Below are 20,996 nucleotides of genomic sequence, written 5' to 3' on the forward strand. Positions count from 1 at the left end.
TGTAAGGATTGACAGGGGACATCCAGCTCATCCTACTTCTCACTTTCTGTCTTGCCTTTAGAACTCCAGAGGTTTGCAAAGCCCGCAGTCCACATCCACACAAATACACCAGCACTCCATTCCCCAAGCAGAGACACAACCAAAGCCTCTCTCTGCCTCTCTCCTTCCCTCTGCCTCTGTCTCTCTCGCACACACTCACACACTCACGCGCACACACACACTCTGTCTCCCCACCCCTTCCACCTTCCTGTTATCTGTGGCTGGCAGAAACCTCTAGATCTACAAATATTAATTACAAAGGACAACGAAAGGTAAGAAGGCGTCAATTATCCAAAGGTGTCGTGATGTTATTTCAAGTCAATTGCAAATGTGTGAGGGGGAAGATTTCGCCCCAGTGATTCCTGTCTGCTTGGCTGATGGGGACCGGAGCTGATTCCCTCCCAGAACTGCTGCAGCTATGCCTTAAACCACACACTTTCCAGCAGGAGCCATCAGCATGGGCCTTTCTGAATTCTCTTTTTATTTCATTCATTAAGGGCATTAGGCAAGTTGGAATTTGTATGAAAAGGATCCTATGGGAATACTGTCTCCAGGGTAGGTATTTTCATGACTTTCCACATCCTGGGGCTCTCTCTGTATCTCTTCTCTTTCTCTTTCTCTTCTGTTAGATGGAGCTTTAAAGGAGGCTGCCCTTATCTTCCACCTAATCTGGGGAAAGGAAATATTTTGAGCTGCATATATTGAGTGACAAAATATTTTATTTATTTTATGAAGTGGAAGCTACTAAGAAATTGTGGAACCTTTCCTGCTTAATTTTGTTAATGGGCTTTGTATTATTATTATTAGTCCTATTCCTGTGTTCAGGTTTTTCTCACACAGGAGTTTCTAATGACAATTGCCTTCATTATCCAAAAAGAAAGAGATAGGAGACTGGACAACAGCAAAATAATATTAATCAAACAAAGGCAGAGTTTAAATTAAAAGGTCTGTTGTGTGCTCATAAAAGCAGAACAATCTCAATACTCTAGCTCATTTCACTTGGCAAAAGAACGTGGCATCAGTTTTTTAACTTTAAAATAGTTTAATGAACACGAATGGAGAAATAATTTTTCTGTGTATTTAGCAGTCTATAAAGAAGAGAGAATGCTTTAACTTTGATCGCCACAATTAGTTCCCTGGGTATCTAGAGGGGAACAGGGCAGCCCTGGGAGCCTCAGTTCTTTAGATACAAAAGCATTTAGATCGCTTTAGAGCAGTTAATCCTGAGACTGGCTAGGGTCCCTTTTGTTTTCTAACTCCATTGTGGGTTTTGTTCAGTTTTTTCTATTCGCATGATTGACTGCCCAATGGATGCTAATTATCCAAATGTCGCTTCTGTCCTTTGAGTGACTTTCTATGTATTATGGGCAACTGTCATGCATTCTGTCATTCTATATCATATTACATGTATTATCATATGAAAATGGTACTCTGCATAAAGGAAGGTGTCTGAACCAGCAGATGCTGCAGATATTTAGAGGACTTGCCTAATTTGAATGGATTTTCTATAGAAAAATTGGTCAGAAAGCATATAGGGGAGAGTCAGAAATGGAAAGTTTATCAGGTAATTATTTTTGTCCTTTTGCTGTTTACATGATAATGTACAAGGCATTAACTGTCTTTGCTTCTGAAATCTGCAGCCACCTTCCTCCTCCCGAACCAGGCAACCCGTCTGTATTTATTAGAGTATGACAGCTTAAGCTAATTAAACTGATATCTGTCTAAAATAATAAGCCCAGAAAGTTAGAATAAACATTATGATTATAAGCAGAAAAGGCAGCTATACAAATGTAGCATCAGTGTTATATTTTAATGATAAACTAAAAATTCCTGTGTGAAAAACACTGGATGTGGAATTATGAACAATAATAAAGTTCTGCAAAGAAATTTTTTACTGTAAATATTTTTTGCGTAGACCTTTATCTCTTTCCATGATATTAATAAGGCTGAGGGCTAACACAGCTGTGAATGTGAATATTTTTTATTTTATACATATGTGAACGTATATTTAAAAGGATATCAAGGGAAATATTTTTGCTGCAATTTTTCCACTAAAATAAACTTAACACACCTCAGTGTAATGTGCATGCCAGCACTTAACAGGAATGCAAGATTTATAACGATGGGGCTTTTTAGATTTGCACTCTGGGGTCCATTGAATCCATAGGCACATCCAGAGTTCCCTATCCTAAAATGTTAGGATAGTGTTTTATATTTGCCATTCATATGAGATACTGTGGATATATAACACTGAAATTCATGTTCTTGAGCTTCATCAAATAGATGTGCAATAAGTTTCCATTAATGATAAAGCTAAATCATGGGAAATAGTGCTTTAGGAAATAACACAGAGATGCCATAGAAATCCTTGCTCTGCTGTATCAAGGTGCTTTGAAATTTTACATGATCAAATATACATGATCAAGCTGTGCTTGTTAGGGTGCGAGGGGCTCCAAATGGTCAATGGCTATTGATCAGGCTGTTAAGTATTTGTTCATGATTCTTTATATCCCAAAAGGTTCGGGGAAATGAACAGTGAAAAATTGCATCAGAGTCCACCTTTGTTTGAGATTGATGTATCAAAACAGAGTATTCATTTGCCAAATCTATTGGAAAAAATGTGTACTAAATTATGACATAAAGACTCCAAGCACAGAGTATTTCCCTTTTTAAAATTATTTTTGTATAATTTTAACTGCTAATTAAAAATGTAAGGACAGAGCCTTTGTAGAACATGAATAGTGAATTATTGATAAGAGCAGATTTACACAGCAAAAACAGAGATACAATCATAGCTTATCAGTTGACCTTTACATTTTACTTTATATTTTGCTCATGCCAATTTTTTTTTAACTGAAGTTGCAATAACAGTGATGTAGGAGAATCCATAAAGTGAAAATGGAAATTTCTGTTACTCTTAGAAAATAGCAAATCTTACTGGGATCAGTAAGTTACTACCTTTACTATCTTTTAGTAATTTAATACATATTACTCCTCATGAAGAGTTCAAATTAAATGTGGTGGGTTTTTAAATTATAATGCCATTTGGCGAACATCTCAAAATATTTGAATAATAATTCATCTTCCTTGAGATTTCTACAGTATATATTTCTACAAGTTCATCATATGTATTGTTTATTTTTAAAATATCTATTAAGTTGGTTACATAATTCAAAATATTACACATGTTGAAAGAGAATGCTAATGTATAATTCTTGCAAAATCATACAAGGCATACTTTATTTGATTTCATAATACTATACATTACATAAATTCATAACATCTTTCCTGAACACAGAAATCTCTGAAAAAAAACTTACTGCACACTAAAGAAAACTACTGAACACAAAGAAGTATTTCTGCAGATATTTGCCTCTAAGTAATTATAACATATGTCTGTGTCTGAATCTGCAAATAGATAGATGGTTACACACACATATGTTCATTCACACACACACAGCCTCATACTGTGATATATCTTATACATATTTATATAAACAAATTTACATACTGCATCTTTGGAAATCTTAAAACCAGCAATACGTATTTTATGCCTCATTTTCAGGTGGAAATTCCCTTAAAATTACTTAATATTTCCCAAATGAGAATTGCATTGAAAAGAATCAGGCACGCTTTTATAAAAAGTTTGCAAAGTATAAAATGGGCAAAATGTCCCGGATTGGTGGGAAATGCCCTCTCACCTTCTCGTGTCTGACCTGCCACTTAATGAATGTGCTCTTGTCTGGGAGCGGGAGTGGGAGCGAGGGGCAGCACAGCAGCAGAGCTCCAGCACTCGCCAAGTTCCCAGTGCATTCAGCTTTTCAAGAAATCATCTTGCTCGAGTCCATGTATAAGATCTCACTGCCACTGTTTCAATTTGCACCTTTCTAGCTTCTCCTTGCTGCCACTATTCGCACACGAGGTGCCCCGTGAGTCCCCGGCCGTGCCAGCTGCGTCTGTCCCCGCGCCCCGGCTGCAGCACAAAGTTCGCTCTGTCCGTACCTGCTCCTGGGCTGGGAATGGGTCTGCAGAGCCAGGCGGTGGCATTCAGGTAGTCCAGAGAAGGCTTTGGAGTGACAAAATATTGACTGGATTTGGTATTCACTTAGGAAGGATGACGTTAGTGCCACAAAAATCCCTGTGATGTACAGGGAATAGTTAATTAATTAAAGGACCTGCTAATTGCTACTTGAGGTACTGTGCAGAGCTGATGAAGAGTGCTTGGTGCAAGGTTAGGTTCTCGGTTTTGAGTGAACATTTTCATTTAAAAGATTTCTTTAAAGTACATCCTAATTTTTTAATGTTTTTTCAGGTTACTGTATCTAGTTCAGACTCAAGTGTTCAATTGAGCTTCAATTAATTATAATATATAGTCAGGGTTCTTTAGCTGGGATAGATTGATGGAGAAGCTTTGTTTCATTTGGTGCAGGTGGCACTGTTTAATAAGCACAGGAGAGAGTGAATAATGTAGTGTTTGCAAAGAGAAATAAATGCAAAATAGAGAGGTGCAATTAGATCAGCTCAGAGAAATAAAGGATAAATATTAAATGGTCAGGTATCTTGCAAATATCAAATAAAATAGTAATAAGTATTCAGTTGAAAACTGCCATTTTAATTTATGACTATCTAAAAGCACTGCTTTAAAATGAATCTGGTGAGCAAGTATTCTGCCTTCATTAGGCAGGCACATTTCAATATCTGGAGATACCAGACTGCTGATTTTTAAACTCTCCACATTGTTTTTCTGATGCTGAAGTAGAAATAGATTCTAAATTCAAAATACAAACACGACAACTTCAAAAATTAATTTCCAAATTGTATTATAAAATGCCTTAACCTGTGACTTTTTTTTTTTTTTTAATTGGAGCTAGGTTATGTTGGGGAAAAAATTACCCCATGGAATATTAATCTGGGAAAACTTGTAAATCATTATCAGTAATGTACTAGCCAATGAGGGGCTTCTTTGCATGCACTAAAGATGAAATAAAGTTACAGAAGTTTTTTTTAAAAGAACAACAAAATTGTAGATTAAAAAAGTAAAAAAGCCAGCAAAAATGAAAGTCTTCTAATAACACACAAACCCCCAAACCAAGTATATACTCCTAAAAATAACAAATAAGAAGAAAGAGGAGAAATGTTATTTGACTTAAAAAAAAAAAAAAGGGAACTGGGTATCTGGTAGCTAAGAGGATAGTCCTGTAAGCTACTTAACAAAAGAATGTAAATGTATTAGGCATTTCAGCAACACTTCTGCATCTAAGAATTTCAGCTGTAGACAGATTTTCCACAGACGATTCCCCCCTACTGCTAACCTCTTAAATATACCTATAAAATACAAAATGTTCCAAATCACCTCCAATAAAGGAAGCTTCCTTACATTACATGCATTGAATATTTGTGTTAGAAATCTGAAGTGCTTTCTGATGTGGTTAAATTCACAAAGAAATGTGGTTGTAGAACAGAAAGGAATGTATTGAGCACATCACTCTGAATATTTGCAGATGGATCCAGAGCTGGGGAAGTTTACTTACGAAGTATGGAATTAATCATATGCTTAGGCTCTGAATATTCAAAGGAGGCAATACTACTGGAGTGTTTTCTCTCCCGACCTTGTTTTTGTTGTGCAGCCGTGTTTCCCGGATGGCCGGTACACCCGATGGGGGCAGGCTCCCAGCCCCGCGGGTTGGCTGCTGAACTTGGGCGAGGTTTCTAGGGAGTGTCTGCCTGCTCCGCTGCGGCTGCCCCGCGGCCAGCGGGAGCCGCGGGGCAGCCGCGGGAACCCTACCGCACCTCCCACCCAGACTTCACCCGAAGAAAAGCCTTCCCCAGTTCGTTAAAATTATAAAAATCTGGCCGTTTACATTAAAAAAGGACCTTGCTACAATAATTTGAGCTCTGACTGTAGAGCAATAAGATTAGTGTGCAGTAAACAGATTAAAAAAACTAATAAGAAGCAGCTACGCTACTAGATGCAAAAAAGAGACATTTTTGCGATCTTTGCCATGTTCTGCGCATGAATTTACTCAATTTCTAGTAATTACAACTTCATATTTTGTAAAAGTTATTCTATTTACATTATTTGTTATGGTAGATGCTTGTCAGGCAATCAGATCTAAGCACATCACCAAAAACGTACAGTCCCCAAAATAAATCTCCAAAGCTATGGTAAATATACAGCTACTGACCTTCAAAATCGTGTTTTCTTTACCAATTCACTGTAATAAAAATGAACATTTTGTCATCACTTTGGGAAACTGTGCCAAACACCTTAAAACACATGTCACATGCCAACTTTACTTCATTTTTGTCCTCAGGGAATAGATACATCTGGAATCATAATCACAGATAAAAACCTTGACAAAATTGCACATGAGCCCAGCCCTTCTCTCCAACACCTACCTTTTCATAACATTTAATACAATATTAATATCGGTTACTAAAAAGGCTTCCAACCTTTACATTTCTGACATAACATGTTCAAACCCATATTTCACACTTCTTGTTCTGTTTTAAGTTCAGTGGATTTAACAGGACTCTGGAGAGAAGATCATGTGGTTGAAGATTTCCCTCCCTCTTTGACACCCGTAGAGGCAGTTTTGGAATTGTTTAAATAGCTGTGGCTATATAAACTGAAATATGTGAGACATTGGACATCTTATTTCTCTCTCACTTCTATAGATACGTGCTTGTATCTTCCTCTGAAACCAATTGCTTGTACCAGGGAACAACAATTTCATCACAACATCTGGGCAAAACCTTCGGAATATTTTCCTTTTAAACTGTATTGTTTCTCTTTCCTGCATATGCCTGGTTTACCAGACAAATACAGTTAGATAGTATATATAATAATAGTATTTGGTCTTTTTTATCTGTGATTGACAGTTTTTCAAATCAAAATAAAACACATTCTTAGTCGATCATCTTCCTGAGAGTGCACTCCTGTTTTAAGCTCGGTTTGCTTCTGAAGACAGACAGAGATCTCACTCCATCAGGGGTAAATGGTGGCATTATAGATCCAACAGATCCCATACTCTCTGAAAGATGCTTGGCTTAATATTTAGTAGCTAATTCCTGAACTGATATTTTCACTGCTTGTTTTTATCAAAAACTCATCAGCTGGTATTGCAAAGAAAAAGAATCTGAAAACTTTGAAAATTTCCATTTATGATTGTGTTTGTAATTAATCCCATGCTGGAAGTACCTCGGGCAGCTCACTGTATGGCTTTGTTCATGTCAGAACGGGGAGAGCAACCTCTTTTTGTTACATATTTAACAGCTTTGAAAGACATTTTTTTAAACAGCAAATGTACTAGACAGCTTTAAAGCAGAGGACATTAAATAGGGGCCAATTATTCATTCAGCAGCTCTACGTGCATCAAAAACATGCATACCACCAAATTTTCCTGAGACAAACCACTTAATTTCCCATGACTCAGACACCATTTCTGTACTAACTAGATAAGGATAGCAATTGTTTACAAAAATAAACAGATATAACATGTTTCCTACCCTGGAATACTGAAAAAAAAAAAAATCTTTTAAAAGACATTAATTTACAATCTGGGGACAGTATTGGTGGCAAGAAATGTGCTATTTTTAAATGGAACGGTGTTCCTTGTTAGGATAATTTCATTACTCTCTTTCACTTTAAAATGACCCAAAGTATCTGACTCAGTATATAAGTGCAGAAGGTGATCCATGAATGGAGTAATAATTTGCCCAAACCATTTCAAGTGAGACCATGGAGCTGCTGGTCTGTCTGCAGCAACTTGGGGAGAGGAAGAGCTGCGCTCCACTTGCTGACAGGAAGCAAACTGGCTCACATTTTAGGAGAACAACATCATTGCTATAAAAATGAAGAAGAGACAAAATATATAAAACGGGTTAATGTTGTAGTTAACTTGCAAATCAAGTAAATCTGTTGGTACAGTATTTGAGAAATAAACGATAGCAGCATCACACCAAACACACGTTTCTGAACATATACGCATTCTGATTTTGATTTAATGGTATCTCAGCGTCAACTATTGCTTCCTTTGCTGGTACACACTTCCTGATGCCTACTGTGAAGGGTGCCCATATTTACAACTGAGTAAGATGATTAATTACACCTTGTCAATCACGGTGCATGAAGACATAACACCACAGCAGACAATGAAGAAGATGCCCGAAGCTACAATTACATTTTAATTCATAGTTTATTGTATGTTCCCATATATTGCAGTCTAATAACCGTAGGGGCATCAAAAACATATGAGATATCAATCACTCTGCCCCCTGGTCTTTCATGTTTATATTAGTGCGCAGTCTTTAAATTACCATAAGTAGTTGCTTATTTTCTAAGCTTTCTTCTCTTCTCTCTTACCTTTTGCTTCCATTTATCTTTTATTCTTAGTATCTTTATCCAACAGCTATAAGTATTTGATAGAAGTTTGTGGCTCACTTAAAATCTGTAACAGACAACCTGAAACCCAGCAATTAGCAAAGACAGCTTAGACTTGTGTTCCTTTGTTGAAGGAGGCGTTGAATCTTTTGTTCTGATTTAGTCACGGTAGCTGGGTGGAAGCTGGTACCTCATTATGTGGTTGGTCTGTTTGTCTGGTAGGTAGCAGATGGTACTGGAGATGACGTTACCAAGAGAGGCAGGGTAGAGAAACTCAAGACCTGTGATTTGTTCACCTGTCACCTATAACAAAATACAGGTTAAAAGACTTTATTATTAGCTGCACCATTTTTTAATGAAAAAACTCTCATTCCAAATGAGCCTGCATTTCATTCTGAAGACAATTTTGCTCCAGCAATTTTTCTGTGGCTCATTATTTGAAAGTATCCTTGATTTTATTCTGAACAATGTAAATGCCATTCATGTGTCAGTGTGTACATTAGCAGCTTTATGTTTACATTCTGTTTCTCTCCTTGTGTTTTGGTAGCAAGGGTTGGATGTCTTCTTGTGTTTGTATATCCATTAAAAGATAATCAGAGATACCCTGTGAACTGGAGGCCGTGCCATACTTTTTCAGCACGCTCTTGGTGTTATTGGTTCCATTCACTGAGGCAATTCTGTAACATAAAATACTGTACTTTAATTCTGTTAAATTCCTAAAATCTTTTTGATAATTAGCAATGTCAGAGTGTACAAATCCATGACCTTTCTTGACTGCAAAACGTACATCATCAATTCGGTGATAGGGAATTAATCTGGTATTAGAACGGCTGAGGATAGCACGGTACACAGCTGTGAGAAGGATATCCGCAGCATTGCTCGAGCAAAGGTGGGCCAGTGCTGTCCCACCACAGGGTCCGTGGTGTCCGGTGAGCAGTGATCCACAGCTGCTCCTGGAGCCAAAGCTCCCGGCACAGACGGGGCTTGAAAACCTCTCGCAACTGTACGGAGGAAGGGAAAGATGATTTTGTCAAGATAAATACCATACAGAGCCACTAATGGTGCTGCAGGATTCTAATCTGAATTCAAATATGAATTTCCATTGTTTCCAAGGTTTGATTTTAGGACAGACTTTGGATAGTTCCCTCAGATGCCAAATTAGCTTGCATTCTGTATGGTTTCTTGAGGGGTCTTGTGGCTATTTCATATGCATTTCTACAAGAGACACTTTGTTCTCCTCTGTGACATGCAAATGGCTTTAACTACTCAGAGCAATCCCAACAGAAAGATGATAAGAGGTGTCAATTATTGTAAGAATGGAATGTATAAACCCAGCAAAGTTGGGCTATAAACAGAAGAATTCCAGTTTTAGCAAGGATAATCTTAACTGCACTACACCTGTAAGAGGCAAATCACCCTGTCAGAAAACAACACCTGATGGGAATGAGCAGAATGATGTAATAATTCATAGTCACGGATGAGGCAGCGAGTCTCATGATCTCAGATGTGCATTCAGATTTGCCTTCCGTTGTGCTACCTTTGCTAACATAATTAGAAGTGCGATATTTGACATCTTTAATACTAATTAGTCCTTCCTTACTACCCACCTCCTGGATAAATATTTAGGTATCATGAACAGTCTCTCTGTGCACTCTTTGTTTTTCCTGGAGAGTTTCTGAAGCTTTTTCTCAAGTTCAGAGACCTTCCTGGCCTGGTTTTCTTACAGTCTACTTGGAGACGAGAGATGCAAGAGGCCTTGGTTTGTGGAAGGCTCCACAAACCGGAGTGGCTCAAGTTATTATATTCCAACAGTGAATATTTTTCATAACGAGACTTATTGGGTGCGTTCAACTGGTCACGAATGTTTGAGGTATCGTGAAAGAAACTCTTGAACGCCTCCTTCTCGCGCGCAGGAGGAGTTGTGCCCCACAGCCTCTTCTGCCGACGGTCACCGGGCGACAGACGCCGAGCTCCGCGCGGGGCCGGGCCGCTGCCGAGGCCGCGGAGCGAGGGGACGGCAGCGCCGGCGATGCCCGGGCGGCCGGGCCCGCGCGGGGCCAGCGCCCGGCCCCGAGCACATGCCGGCGGCCCGGGCGCGGCGCAGCCAATGGCGGCGGGGCAGGACATGATGTCAGAGGGGCTGTAGAAAAGGCGCGGAGCCCCGCGCGGTCCCCGCGCTGCAGACGCGCCGCTCGCAGCTCCGCGCCGGCTCCGGCTCCGGCTGCGCTCCCGCCCCGGGCCCCGCGGGCCGCGCCGCTTGAAGGACACAGGGGGGCCGCGAGTGCCCGTCCCATCTGGTGCCCGTCCAACTCTTCCTCCTTCCCCTTGGCTTTTTCTTTTCCCAATGAGCTCCAGCGGGCTGGGGGAGGAGCGGGGGAAGGAGCAAACTTTGCCCCCGAGCTGCCGCCGCTGCCAGCCCTCTGGACTGTGAGTGCGTACGGTGGGCATCCGCCCCAGCCTCCCTGCAGCACCAGCCTGCTCTCCGCCTGCTGCAGCCTCCCTCTCCCTTGCTTTCCTGCTCCAAATTTCGCACAGTACGATGTAAGGGGCTTGTCGTAATTTTTTTTTTTCCTAATACTTATTTATTTCTCACAGAAGATGGTTTAATTTTTTTTTTTTAATTTCTACTATTTATTAATCCCTCCCAACCGTAAGCGTGCCCAGCCTTCTGCCAGCTGGGCCAGAGCATAAAGCCTGGGACTGCACCTGGGGCAATGAGCCCTGCACTGAAGAAGCCTCCTAGAGAGATGTGCCGGGGCCGCGCAACAGACTAGATCCAAGCCCCGAAGCTTACACCACCAGTTATCCCCTCTCCCTCATCCCCTTCGCCCGCCTTTTCTGCACCCCATCCCTTGAAAGCTCGGATCAGTGCCTGCGCCGCGCTCCGGACAGCTCTGCCGGGGGAAAAACCCGGTGCCCAAGGAGAGACGGGGCGGCCGTGCTAGATGCATGGGGGAGGGCTCCGGTTAATGCAAGTTCTGGGCTCCTGCAGGGACCCCGACAACTGTCAGCAGCAACAGCAACTCGGGCCCTCCTCCTCTGCTTCCTCAGCGATGCTTTTCCACAGTCTTTCCGGCTCGGAGATGCACGGGGTCATCGACGAGATGGATCGGAGAACCAAAAGCGAAGCACCGGCCATCAGCTCGGCTATAGACAGGGGAGAGACGGAAACGGTAGGAGCCGAAGGAATGGGAGAGTCATACACCCCCCTAAATATACCAAACCCCTCACAGATAGAGCTTTTCCCCTAAAAGAACAGATCGGGGGGAAGCGTAAGCAAAATACGAAATCAGAAGAAAAATAAGCATAAAGGCACCCCAAAAGATTAAATGAAACCACGGGGATAGGCATGAAATTGTTAATTATTAATAATATGCATAGTAATAGTAACGCTTGGGTGAAATGAACGGTACTGCTCTTGTGAGAAAACAGATAGACCAGCCTTTTGGTAGCGTCCAAGAACTCCTTCCCTTCCCCCAGCCTGTCCGGCCTTCCAAAGTTTTTAGGAAGAGGCAAAGTGTGGTTTTATACCAATAACATTTTGGCACAGCAAATTTTTTGTCTGCAGAATGGGAACACAAACACCAAAGAATCCAATTCTGTGTTATTTTTCAGGTAGGATGCCTTCATGGAGATAATCTTTATAGCATTTATTTAAGAAGAAAAAACCAAACACGAGTATCTTTACGTTATGGGTTTTAAAAAATAATTTTAATATGTGGGTTTGTAAACATGGCAAACAGAACTAGAAGATATGTCTTAGGGAGGATGGATGGGAATTTTTATAACTTTACCACATTTCATCTTGTCTGCTGATGCGTAGACCTTGTATATTAATACATTTAGATAATAAAAAGATGCATCTAACTAGTCTTAAGCTGGCAAATTGGAAGAAATTTTCCAAGTGACTTAAGTGAATTAACAATTTATGTACACTTTTTTTTTTTTTTTTTTTTTTTTGTTAAGAAATTGCAATTCTGAAGTGAAATTATCTCGCACGTTGGTTAAATGATGTCTTGTAAACTGATACAGGCATATGCAAGGAAGATCCGTTCTCAGGTTTTCAAACTTCATCAGTATGTGTTCTTTCTTGTAATGTTATGTGAAATTTGCTTAAAGGTGACAGTGAGACTATTTAATCTTGAAACACCGCCTGGAAAACGGCCTTTGTAATAGAAGGGTGGGATGCGATTTCTAGTCTAAACGGTTTTGGTTTTCTTTTTAAAAGTTACTATTTCTCCGTACAATTAAACAACATCCAATGGTCTTTGCTGGAATAAATATTGTGCCATGATAGTTTCATATAACTGTGTATAATCTATATGGATACACGTGTGTATGTAACAAAATAGTGGGTTGGAATACTGGATCCTTGAATACCATTTCTAGACGGCAGAATATTTTTGTTACTGGAAGAGCAAAGTAGAAAAAATCGTTATTTCATTTAAAGTGGATTTACAAGAAACTACTTTGGTTATAAAACGATCCCTACTCGGAGTTCAGTTAATGCCTTAAAGAAACAAGCTACCGGTGGGTTCCTGTGACTAACACCAGTGGAGTGCCAGGGTTTTATTTGTGTGGAGTTCTCCTAGTGGGAATGATGCGGTGCAAACGGGAGTGCTCACAGAGATGGGATTTTGCGATCCCCGCAAGCACAGGATGAAAGCAATGGGTTTGGCATGTGCTGGAAAATCAGCCTCGGTTCCTTTCGATTTCCTCCGATTAGCTGTCTTTGCTTTTGCTTTGCGCGAGGATTTAAGGCTCTAGAGGAGGTAAAAGCAAACAAACAACTTCTCCCCCGCCCCGAACCAAAACAAACTGCGTGTTGGGCACAGCTGTAAGGAAATGTTTCGGGTTCCCGTGCACAAGAACAGATCTGCCGTGGGCTTTGTGCAAAGCGGGTAAGAGTGAGTTGGGACCGAAGTGGAAAGCAGCATATTGCAAGGTCTGCCCCAGCCGCTGCTCCACCCGAGCCTCCTCTCAGAATGCTGTTTTAAGGTGCCTGCTGAAATAAATAAGCATGCTTAAACGGTTCCGATATTTCTCCCTCTTTCTCGTTCGGTAGAAGTCGACAGGATATGTATGAATTTGGGGTTTTTTGAGGGTTTCGATTGGATTGCGATTTGACACTAAACTATTAAATTATATAGGGCTTATATTTAGTTTTATTGCTTCCAAGTTTATCCCAGCATAATCTAATGTGCTCTGTTAGTTTTAACCCGCTCTCATTCCCACACGTTTCCCACTATTTCGTTTTCCTGATGAAACATTCTGCACCTCGGATTTAGTAACGCTCCTCTCCTCCGCAGCTTTATTTACTGATCCCTTTAGCGCTTTGGGTCACAGCAGATCGCGATCCGTGTTGTTTGGAACCAGCTTGCAGAGAGCTGTGTCTGCAGCACTGTGACTACTGGGGGTTTGATCGTAATTCATTCGGAATTTTATAGCTAAGAAAATACACACACAGACACGCTCCACATACACGCACTCACAGGGCATTAACTATGCAGACACTCTCAGTATATCCATAATTCTAAATTTTAAAATGAACTATCTGTGATTTGCCCTACCCTGTTATTATTGCGCCTGTTTATTGAACAGCGTCTTTTCTTGGTTTGAGACTGGAAAATCCACCAGAAAAAAAAAAAAAAAGTTCTGGGTCTGGTCTGGACGCCTCCTCTAAAAGCCAGGGTGGTTTTCTGTTCGTCTCGCCCGCTTCCCCGCCTCCTCCCGGGAAGGTGGGATGCGGCGGGACCCTGGGGACCGGGCGCGGGGGCCGGTCGGGGTGGCCGGCTCGCGGCCCCCGCTCCTCTGCCAGGGGAGCAGCAGCTCGGCCCCGGCCGGGCAGGGGGAGGGGAGAGCCCAGCCGTGCTCAAGAGTTTCTCCCTCTCGCTAACGGTCTGTAATTGTTTTCCCCCAGCAGACCATGCCTTCCATCAGCAGTGACAGGGCTGCCCTGTGCGCCGGCTGCGGGGGTAAAATCTCCGACCGTTATTACCTCCTGGCTGTGGACAAACAGTGGCACATGCGCTGCCTGAAGTGCTGTGAATGTAAACTCAACCTGGAGTCCGAGCTCACCTGCTTCAGCAAGGACGGCAGCATCTACTGCAAGGAGGACTATTACAGGTACAGCCTGCCCTCGGCCGCCAGCCGGGGACGGGGACACTGCCCGCCGCTCCCCGCGCTGAGCAGACCCCGTCCTGATGAGACTGCCGAGGGGATCCGTGGGCACGCGTGGGGCAGGCTGTGAGCTCCCAAAACCTCCCCCTGGGGACTGAGACTCGTGGTGAGGATGGGTCCCGTGTTGCCGAGAGCGGGGCACGGCCCGGGCACAGCTTCCCCCCAGCCTGCTTTGGCTACTGGGGCCTTCACCAGGCGTGCCCTGCTCGGCCTCCTGTGCTGGGTGCGGGGCCGGGGCCCGCAGCGGGGCCGCTCCCCGCCCGCCGGCGCTGCCTCGTGCGGCCCGGGGGCGCGGGGACATTCGCGGCCCGGGGGTCGGTGTCCTTTTCTGGTGGGGTCTGTCGGGGCGGGAGCTGCGCTGCGAGCTGGGAAACGGGACGGAGACTCCCCGCGCTCCCGTCCCGGGATGCCCGCCCGGCTGGCCTCCGCAAAAGTCCCGACTTTGTGCCGCTGCCCCGGCCGTGGTGGCCGCCCCGGGGCTCGCAGCCCTTTGCCGCCCTCCGGGCAGAACCCACGAAGGACGGGGTGGGGGGGAATGCGCCTCTCACCGTCTCCTCTGGCCTTTCTGTCTTGCAGGAGGTTTTCGGTGCAGAGATGCGCGAGATGTCACCTGGGGATTTCTGCCTCCGAGATGGTCATGAGGGCCAGGGATTTGGTATATCACTTAAATTGCTTCACTTGCACCACTTGCAACAAGATGCTGACCACTGGCGATCACTTTGGCATGAAGGACAATCTGGTGTACTGCCGCCTCCATTTCGAGACTCTCATCCAGGGGGAGTACCAGGTGCATTTCAATCACTCGGATGTAGCCGCTGGGAAGGGCCCGGCTTTGGGAGCGGGCTCTGCCAACACTTTGGGACTGCCTTATTACAATGGCGTGGGGACTGTCCAGAAGGGGAGACCCAGGAAAAGAAAAAGCCCGGGGCCTGGAGCAGATCTAGCAGCCTACAATGCAGGTAAGAGACCCTTCCCCCAGAACAGCTCAAATGGTCTGTTTCTGTTCACTTCCAAAGGGGGATTTCCGTTTATTTTAGCTTAAACTGTTAATAATAGTTTAGCTGCAGCATAATTATTGAGATCAAGTGCTGTCAAACTGCAATTACAGAAGCTAATATGTTAGCATTTTTCACTTCAGCTGGAAATAAAATGTTTTGAAGCAAGGTCATCTGGTTAAGGGGGGGAAGAAGGGGGAGTGCAGCCTGAAATAAAATCTGGAAACCAGAGATTTTTAGTTAGCACTTCAGAGGCCCGTGAATTTTCTTTAGTAGCTACACTCTAAAGCTGCTGGCGGGTGAATTTGTCCAGCCCTGTCCTGAGCTCTTGCACCCCAAAGCTTTGGGAGGAAAGAGAGAGAGGAAGTGGCCGTTTCCCAAGGGCTGGAGTGGGGGGCGGACAGGGGTGCAGGGCTGGCTGTGCCCGGCCAGGGGCCGTGGGCAGCAGGTGTTTGCGGGCAGCACAGAGCCTGCTCACACGGGGGCAAGTTCTGCTGGAGTTTTGTTCATGAGAGGTGACTCGGAGAAGAGTTGGGAAAGCAGCATCCCCTCTGCAGCCCATCGCTGCCCCGCCGCACAGCCCCTGCCCCTGAGCCGAGCCCAGCAGCAGGAGGAGCGGCAGCGAACCTGGCAGCAGCCGGGGCTCTCCGGATTCAGCAGCAAGCTTTCCGACGTGTTCCCTCGTTTAACCTCCCCACCGTCACTGTAATTTTACAGGCAAAGGAATTCGCGCAAGCTCCTGCCCCCCTCCCCGCCCCCCCATCCCCGCTCCCCTCTGCCCCTCGCTCCACTTCTCCGTGGAGCTGCCACCAGAACGGCTGCCATCCCGGCAGCTTCCTGCGCTGCTGCTCGCATGCAACGGGAAAAAGAAACTCTCGGACAAAACAAAATTCTTAGATGTTGGTTTTATTCGAGGACATGGAGGCGGAGGTGGGCTTCCCCCAGTCCAGCGTTTCCCGAGCCGGGCGCTCGGGCCGTCCCGCCAGACTCTGGGCACCGAACTCGTTTCCCTGCGTCGTTCTGTGCCTCGGTGCCCTCTGTGCTTGTCCCAGCCTGCTTTCTCTTTTAACCTACCTGCTTCGGACGTGTCCCGTAGGGCATAGATTTGCCTTTAACATGTTCTTCTTTCGGTAAAGGCCAAGTTTGCTGCGGTTTGTTTCGAGCCTCGTCTCTGCGCGCCCCGCCAGCTGCGGGCTGCGCCGGGCGGCTGCCGCTCCGCCTGCGCGGGGAGGAGGAGGAGGAACGGGGGGAGGAAGGCGCGGGAGGGACACCCACAAGTGCAGGGGCGGCGGGGAGCTCGGGCTTCGGGCCAGGGGAGGCAGCAGGGAACGGGAGGCTAACGGGAGATTTGCGCCTGAAGGGAGTAACAATAGCGACGAAATGGGGTGGTTTGCACTGAAAACGGCAGGGAGCAAAGGCGCAACCCTAACCGGCAAACGCACCTCGGGAACAAATTTGCCAGCTATTATTGGTTGAACTAATTGCTGAATAATTTGGAAGTAGTGCAAAAAGCAGTAGTGGTCCCAGTGGTGTAGGTTGTTGAAAGGTGGATGTAGTGTTCTCGCGAGTAACAGTTCAGCTTCAAAACATGCATCAAATCTGCATTTCTTCCCGTTAAAAAACGTCTCCTTTTCGGAGGGATTAGCTTTTAATTGTCCTTCCGCTGTCTTCCTGTGCAGGGCAGATGTTCAGATTCAAAGGACCTGTAAACCGAATCAACGGCATCTGTCCTGGATGGGAGCACAGCCTGAGAAAGTCTCACTGCTCCCTGACTTCCTAAATAAACCGCCTTTAACTGCAATTTAAAAAATTCGTTTACAAAATAATTGCCGTCCGACTTTTAATCGTTGGTTAGCCCGTGCAACTGAAACTTTATAGAGATCTTCTTTGAGTAACCTTTGGCTTCTTCGCTTAAGCTATTTATCTACTTAACTATTTACTAGACCTATAATCGACTAATTTATGCGGTAATAAGTGCCATTGATCTTGGAAATCAGACTGGGTTGCTCGTTGATGTAAAATTCCACAAGCGGGTAAATTATTGCAAAGCCTTGGATACTGTGCCTTTAAAAGATAAACTATCTAAAAATGTAATAGTTTCTCTTTTTATTTTTAGTGGAACTTGTCGTTTCCTTCTCAGAAATGCACTAGAAATGCACAGTGTTGTCCACTGAGGGGATCTGTTCCTGGTGATTTGTGTAGAATACTTTGTGTAAATAAATCTACACCCAGAGGTGGTGGGAAAAGAGGGACCCATAAACTTGGCAGAGTCGAGACTGAAATAATTTTGTAAATTGGAGCAAATATTCATCTGCAACACGAATTAGATTGCTTTTTTTTTTTCCTACTTAAACGAGACTCCGTTTTCAGGGGGGTGATGGGTTTAGATGTGGATAGAGCCTGACAAGTGGAAAATAGCTTAGAAGGATGCTGAAACTTCAAAAAGATTTCTTTTTCTTTCTTTTCTCTTTCTTTTTTTTTTCTTTTTCTTTCTTTTTTTTTTTTTTTTAAGTGTGTTCCTGTGATCATAATTTCCTCCTTCACTTGTTGGAATGGAGTTTGATGGGTTTTTTAGGTCAGTAAATCAATGGCTGAAAGCTTGCTGAACACAGAAGCACCTGTAAAGAATTCTGAATACTCCCTTTGTGAATTAGACCCCAAACCTCCCACAGTCTGCTATGTTTTATTCATTTGTATCTAGTCTGGCTTTAAGACACTAAAATATCCTGGAAAATGACAGATGTATTGAGCAAACTTGGGGCACGACGAGCTGATAAAATACCCATAATCTGTACAAACAGCCAAGATAGTAAGAAACATTTCCTTCCTTTGCTAGCAGGAAGATGCCTCGTGCTTCGCTGAGAGGGTGACGGAATATCCAGGCTGGGTGCACGTCCTCGGCGGTGGGGACTGGGCCGGGGGCGGCTTTTTGCCGGGGGGGAGGCTGCGGAGGCGCCGACCCAGCTCCCGGCAGGGCTCGGGGCAGCGCCGGGACGCCTGGAGCTGACCCTCTCAAGCGGCTGTGTCAAAAGGGCTTTGGGGTTTTTTCTGACAAAAATGCGAAAAGCCTGGAAAGTTTGGAAGAGCGAATCCCTCTTTCCTCCTCGTTTCCCTTGGGACTAAAAGCTCACAAGAAGCTTCCCTGTGACTACTGCGACAGAGCGAGCAGACGGGAATCGCGGCTTAAAATCGGATGTCTTGCAGAGATTTCCTAGGAAAAATTAGGGTTTACCCCTTTACCACCCTCTTCTTGCTTCTCCCCCTTCTCTCCCTCCTCCCGGGCTGTGGCCACCTTTCGGGTCCCCGGGCGCATCTGGCCCCTCCCCGGGGGGCTGGGGCTGGGGTCGGGGCCGGGGCAGGGCTCCGGCATCGCTCCCGCCCCGGAGGGCGAGCGGGGCCCCGGGAGCGGCTGCGGGGCCGGGGTCCCTCGGGCAGGGCCGGGGAGCGGAGCCCGCTGCCGCCGCTTCCCCCGGCGGGGCGGGCAGCGAGGAGCCCGGCTCGGCCGGGGCTGCCCGGGTTAATCGCGGCGCCCAGGGACTGACCGCGCACTCGCACCGGCCATTCAGCGCCATTCAACTGGCTTAATTGAGGGGAAAAACCCTGGCGGCGGTTCCTCCCGCGGGGCCCGGGCCCGGCCGCCCCTCCCGGCCCCTTTGTTCTCCCGCCCCGCAGCCCCGGCCCGGCCGCGCTCCCCCCGGGGGCCACCGCGGCCGCGGGGCCCCGGGCCTTAGGCAGCCCCGGGGGGCAGCGGGACGCGCAGCCCCTTTGTCCGAGGCGCCCGGGGAAGGCCGGAGGAAAAGGGCTCCTAATCCTGCTCTCCTCCGTCCCGGCCTTGGGATGCTCGGCCTGGGCTCCTTAAGACTCACTGGCTTTATCTCCTCAGAAACACTTCTTGAAATGTCAAGGTTGAGGCAGCGCTGTTGTGTCTGCTGCTCCATGGCTTGGCAGAGACATGCTCCTTTTAGTGCTGCCAGGCACCTCAGAAGCAGCCAGGGGTGCCTTGCTTGAGCCCAGTGCCACAGCTTCACCCCTTTTAATGCCTGTGGTGAGAATTTCAAGAATCTGCCTTCTCTATGTCTTCTCCTTCCTCCAAAGAGGAAGACTATGTCTGTTCCTGTCCCAAGTACCACTCTTGGGCTCTGTCTCACTTCTGTCCCCTTTGAGGATAAGGGTACTGCAAAGTCCTCTCCACGCTCCGACCAAACAGCAAATGCGGCTGCACCCCTGCCTGGTCTAGTTAATCACAAGTTCCCTCTCCAGGCAGCAGGAGGTTAAAACACCCCCTTGACTCTGCTTACAGAAGGAGAGGGGTGTACGTTCCTGAGCCACTATTGAGAGATAATGCACACATCACATGTCTCTTGTTTCATCACTCTTTCAGAATCAGGATTAGTTTTCTTTCTTTTGGCATAATCTAACATGTCAAGCACAAGCTACTAAGAACAAAATTTCCCTCAAAGGAAATTTCTCTTTCTCATCTTCATGTGCCATATCCTTAGCAACCTACTAGCTGCTAAGCACACACTTTGCCCCGAGTCCCAAGCCATGGGGGGCTCTGGTGATCTGAGGGTGAAGCAATGTTCCCAAGTTCTCCTCTAGCAGACTTTGTTTCAAAAGCACCAGCACAGCCTACTTTATGCTCCTGTTGCTGGGTTTAGGGAGATGTTTTGCATTAATCTGCAAAGGGTATTTTGGGTACCAATATCAAGGCTGTTTCCCTCTTTATCTGTAGGGATGCAGTGATGCTGCCTGTGGCCATCACGATCCTGTGGCCAGGGTGGGGCTGAGGGTGTGTGTGCTGCCACTGTTGCACCAGCGGAGTCGGGAGGACAGTGGCTTGGGTGTGGGTCTGGGGAAAGGCACAGGGCCTTAGAAATGTTCTAGGGTCAAAAAGAGACTTGGCACTGATTCAGAATTTGTTTTATCAAAAAATAGAAGCGAAACACTCATTAATTTAAGGCTCCTCTATTTGACTGGAATTCTACCAATTGTATTTCTGAAATCCCAGCAGGAGCCTGAGATACTGCAATGGAATGGAAATGTTACATATGGATAGTTCAGCAATTCCTTTGGGAGATACACAGGACACCACAAAAGAACAGGGAAGACAGTGCCTGAAAAACAGAGGGTTGCGTGAGGAGCATGTACAGTGTTAGTTTTACACCCTGATGCCTTTTGCAGAAGCTCCTCAGCTCTTAAAATCTCCACTTACACCCTTGGCCCGTTCTGTGTGTCTGTGCCTGCAACACCCATGGACATTGCAGATTCTGTGAGAGATGCAGATAATATTAGACTGAATAAAATAGCCTGTTGGGGATGGTGCCAGGCACCACAACCAAATACAAGAGGGGAATTGGCACCAGCCAGGACTATTTATGTCATATTGGGTGATGCCTGGG

The 20,996-nt window shown here is 45.3% G+C and overlaps 1 protein-coding gene and 1 long non-coding RNA gene across 4 annotated transcripts in view; both read left to right on the forward strand.

The window, feature by feature from the left end:
- Positions 1 to 205: 205 nt before the first annotated feature.
- LHX2 (LIM homeobox 2) overlaps positions 206 to 20,996 on the forward strand; it is a 30,645-nt gene continuing 9,854 nt past the window's right edge. Inside the window, exons 1-4 of one of the 3 annotated variants that reach the window (XM_031506307.2) lie at positions 10,608 to 10,963; positions 11,490 to 11,595; positions 14,346 to 14,548; positions 15,179 to 15,561. In XM_031506307.2, coding sequence (XP_031362167.1) covers positions 11,506 to 11,595; positions 14,346 to 14,548; positions 15,179 to 15,561 — 676 coding nt within the window. In that variant the 5' untranslated portion in view covers positions 10,608 to 10,963; positions 11,490 to 11,505. Of the gene's footprint in view, positions 312 to 10,607; positions 10,964 to 11,007; positions 11,596 to 14,342; positions 14,549 to 15,178; positions 15,562 to 20,996 lie in introns of those variants that run through there. The other 2 variants (XM_021543693.3, XM_021543692.3) reach the window with 2 other exon arrangements.
- On the forward strand, positions 16,393 to 17,691 carry LOC144247414 (uncharacterized). Its single transcript, XR_013341122.1, has 2 exons — positions 16,393 to 16,527; positions 17,277 to 17,691. It is a non-coding gene; the product is annotated as an uncharacterized LOC144247414 (long non-coding RNA).

This window comes from Lonchura striata, chromosome 22 (genome assembly GCF_046129695.1).
Source record: "Lonchura striata isolate bLonStr1 chromosome 22, bLonStr1.mat, whole genome shotgun sequence".
NCBI classification, from domain to species: Eukaryota; Metazoa; Chordata; class Aves; order Passeriformes; family Estrildidae; genus Lonchura; species Lonchura striata.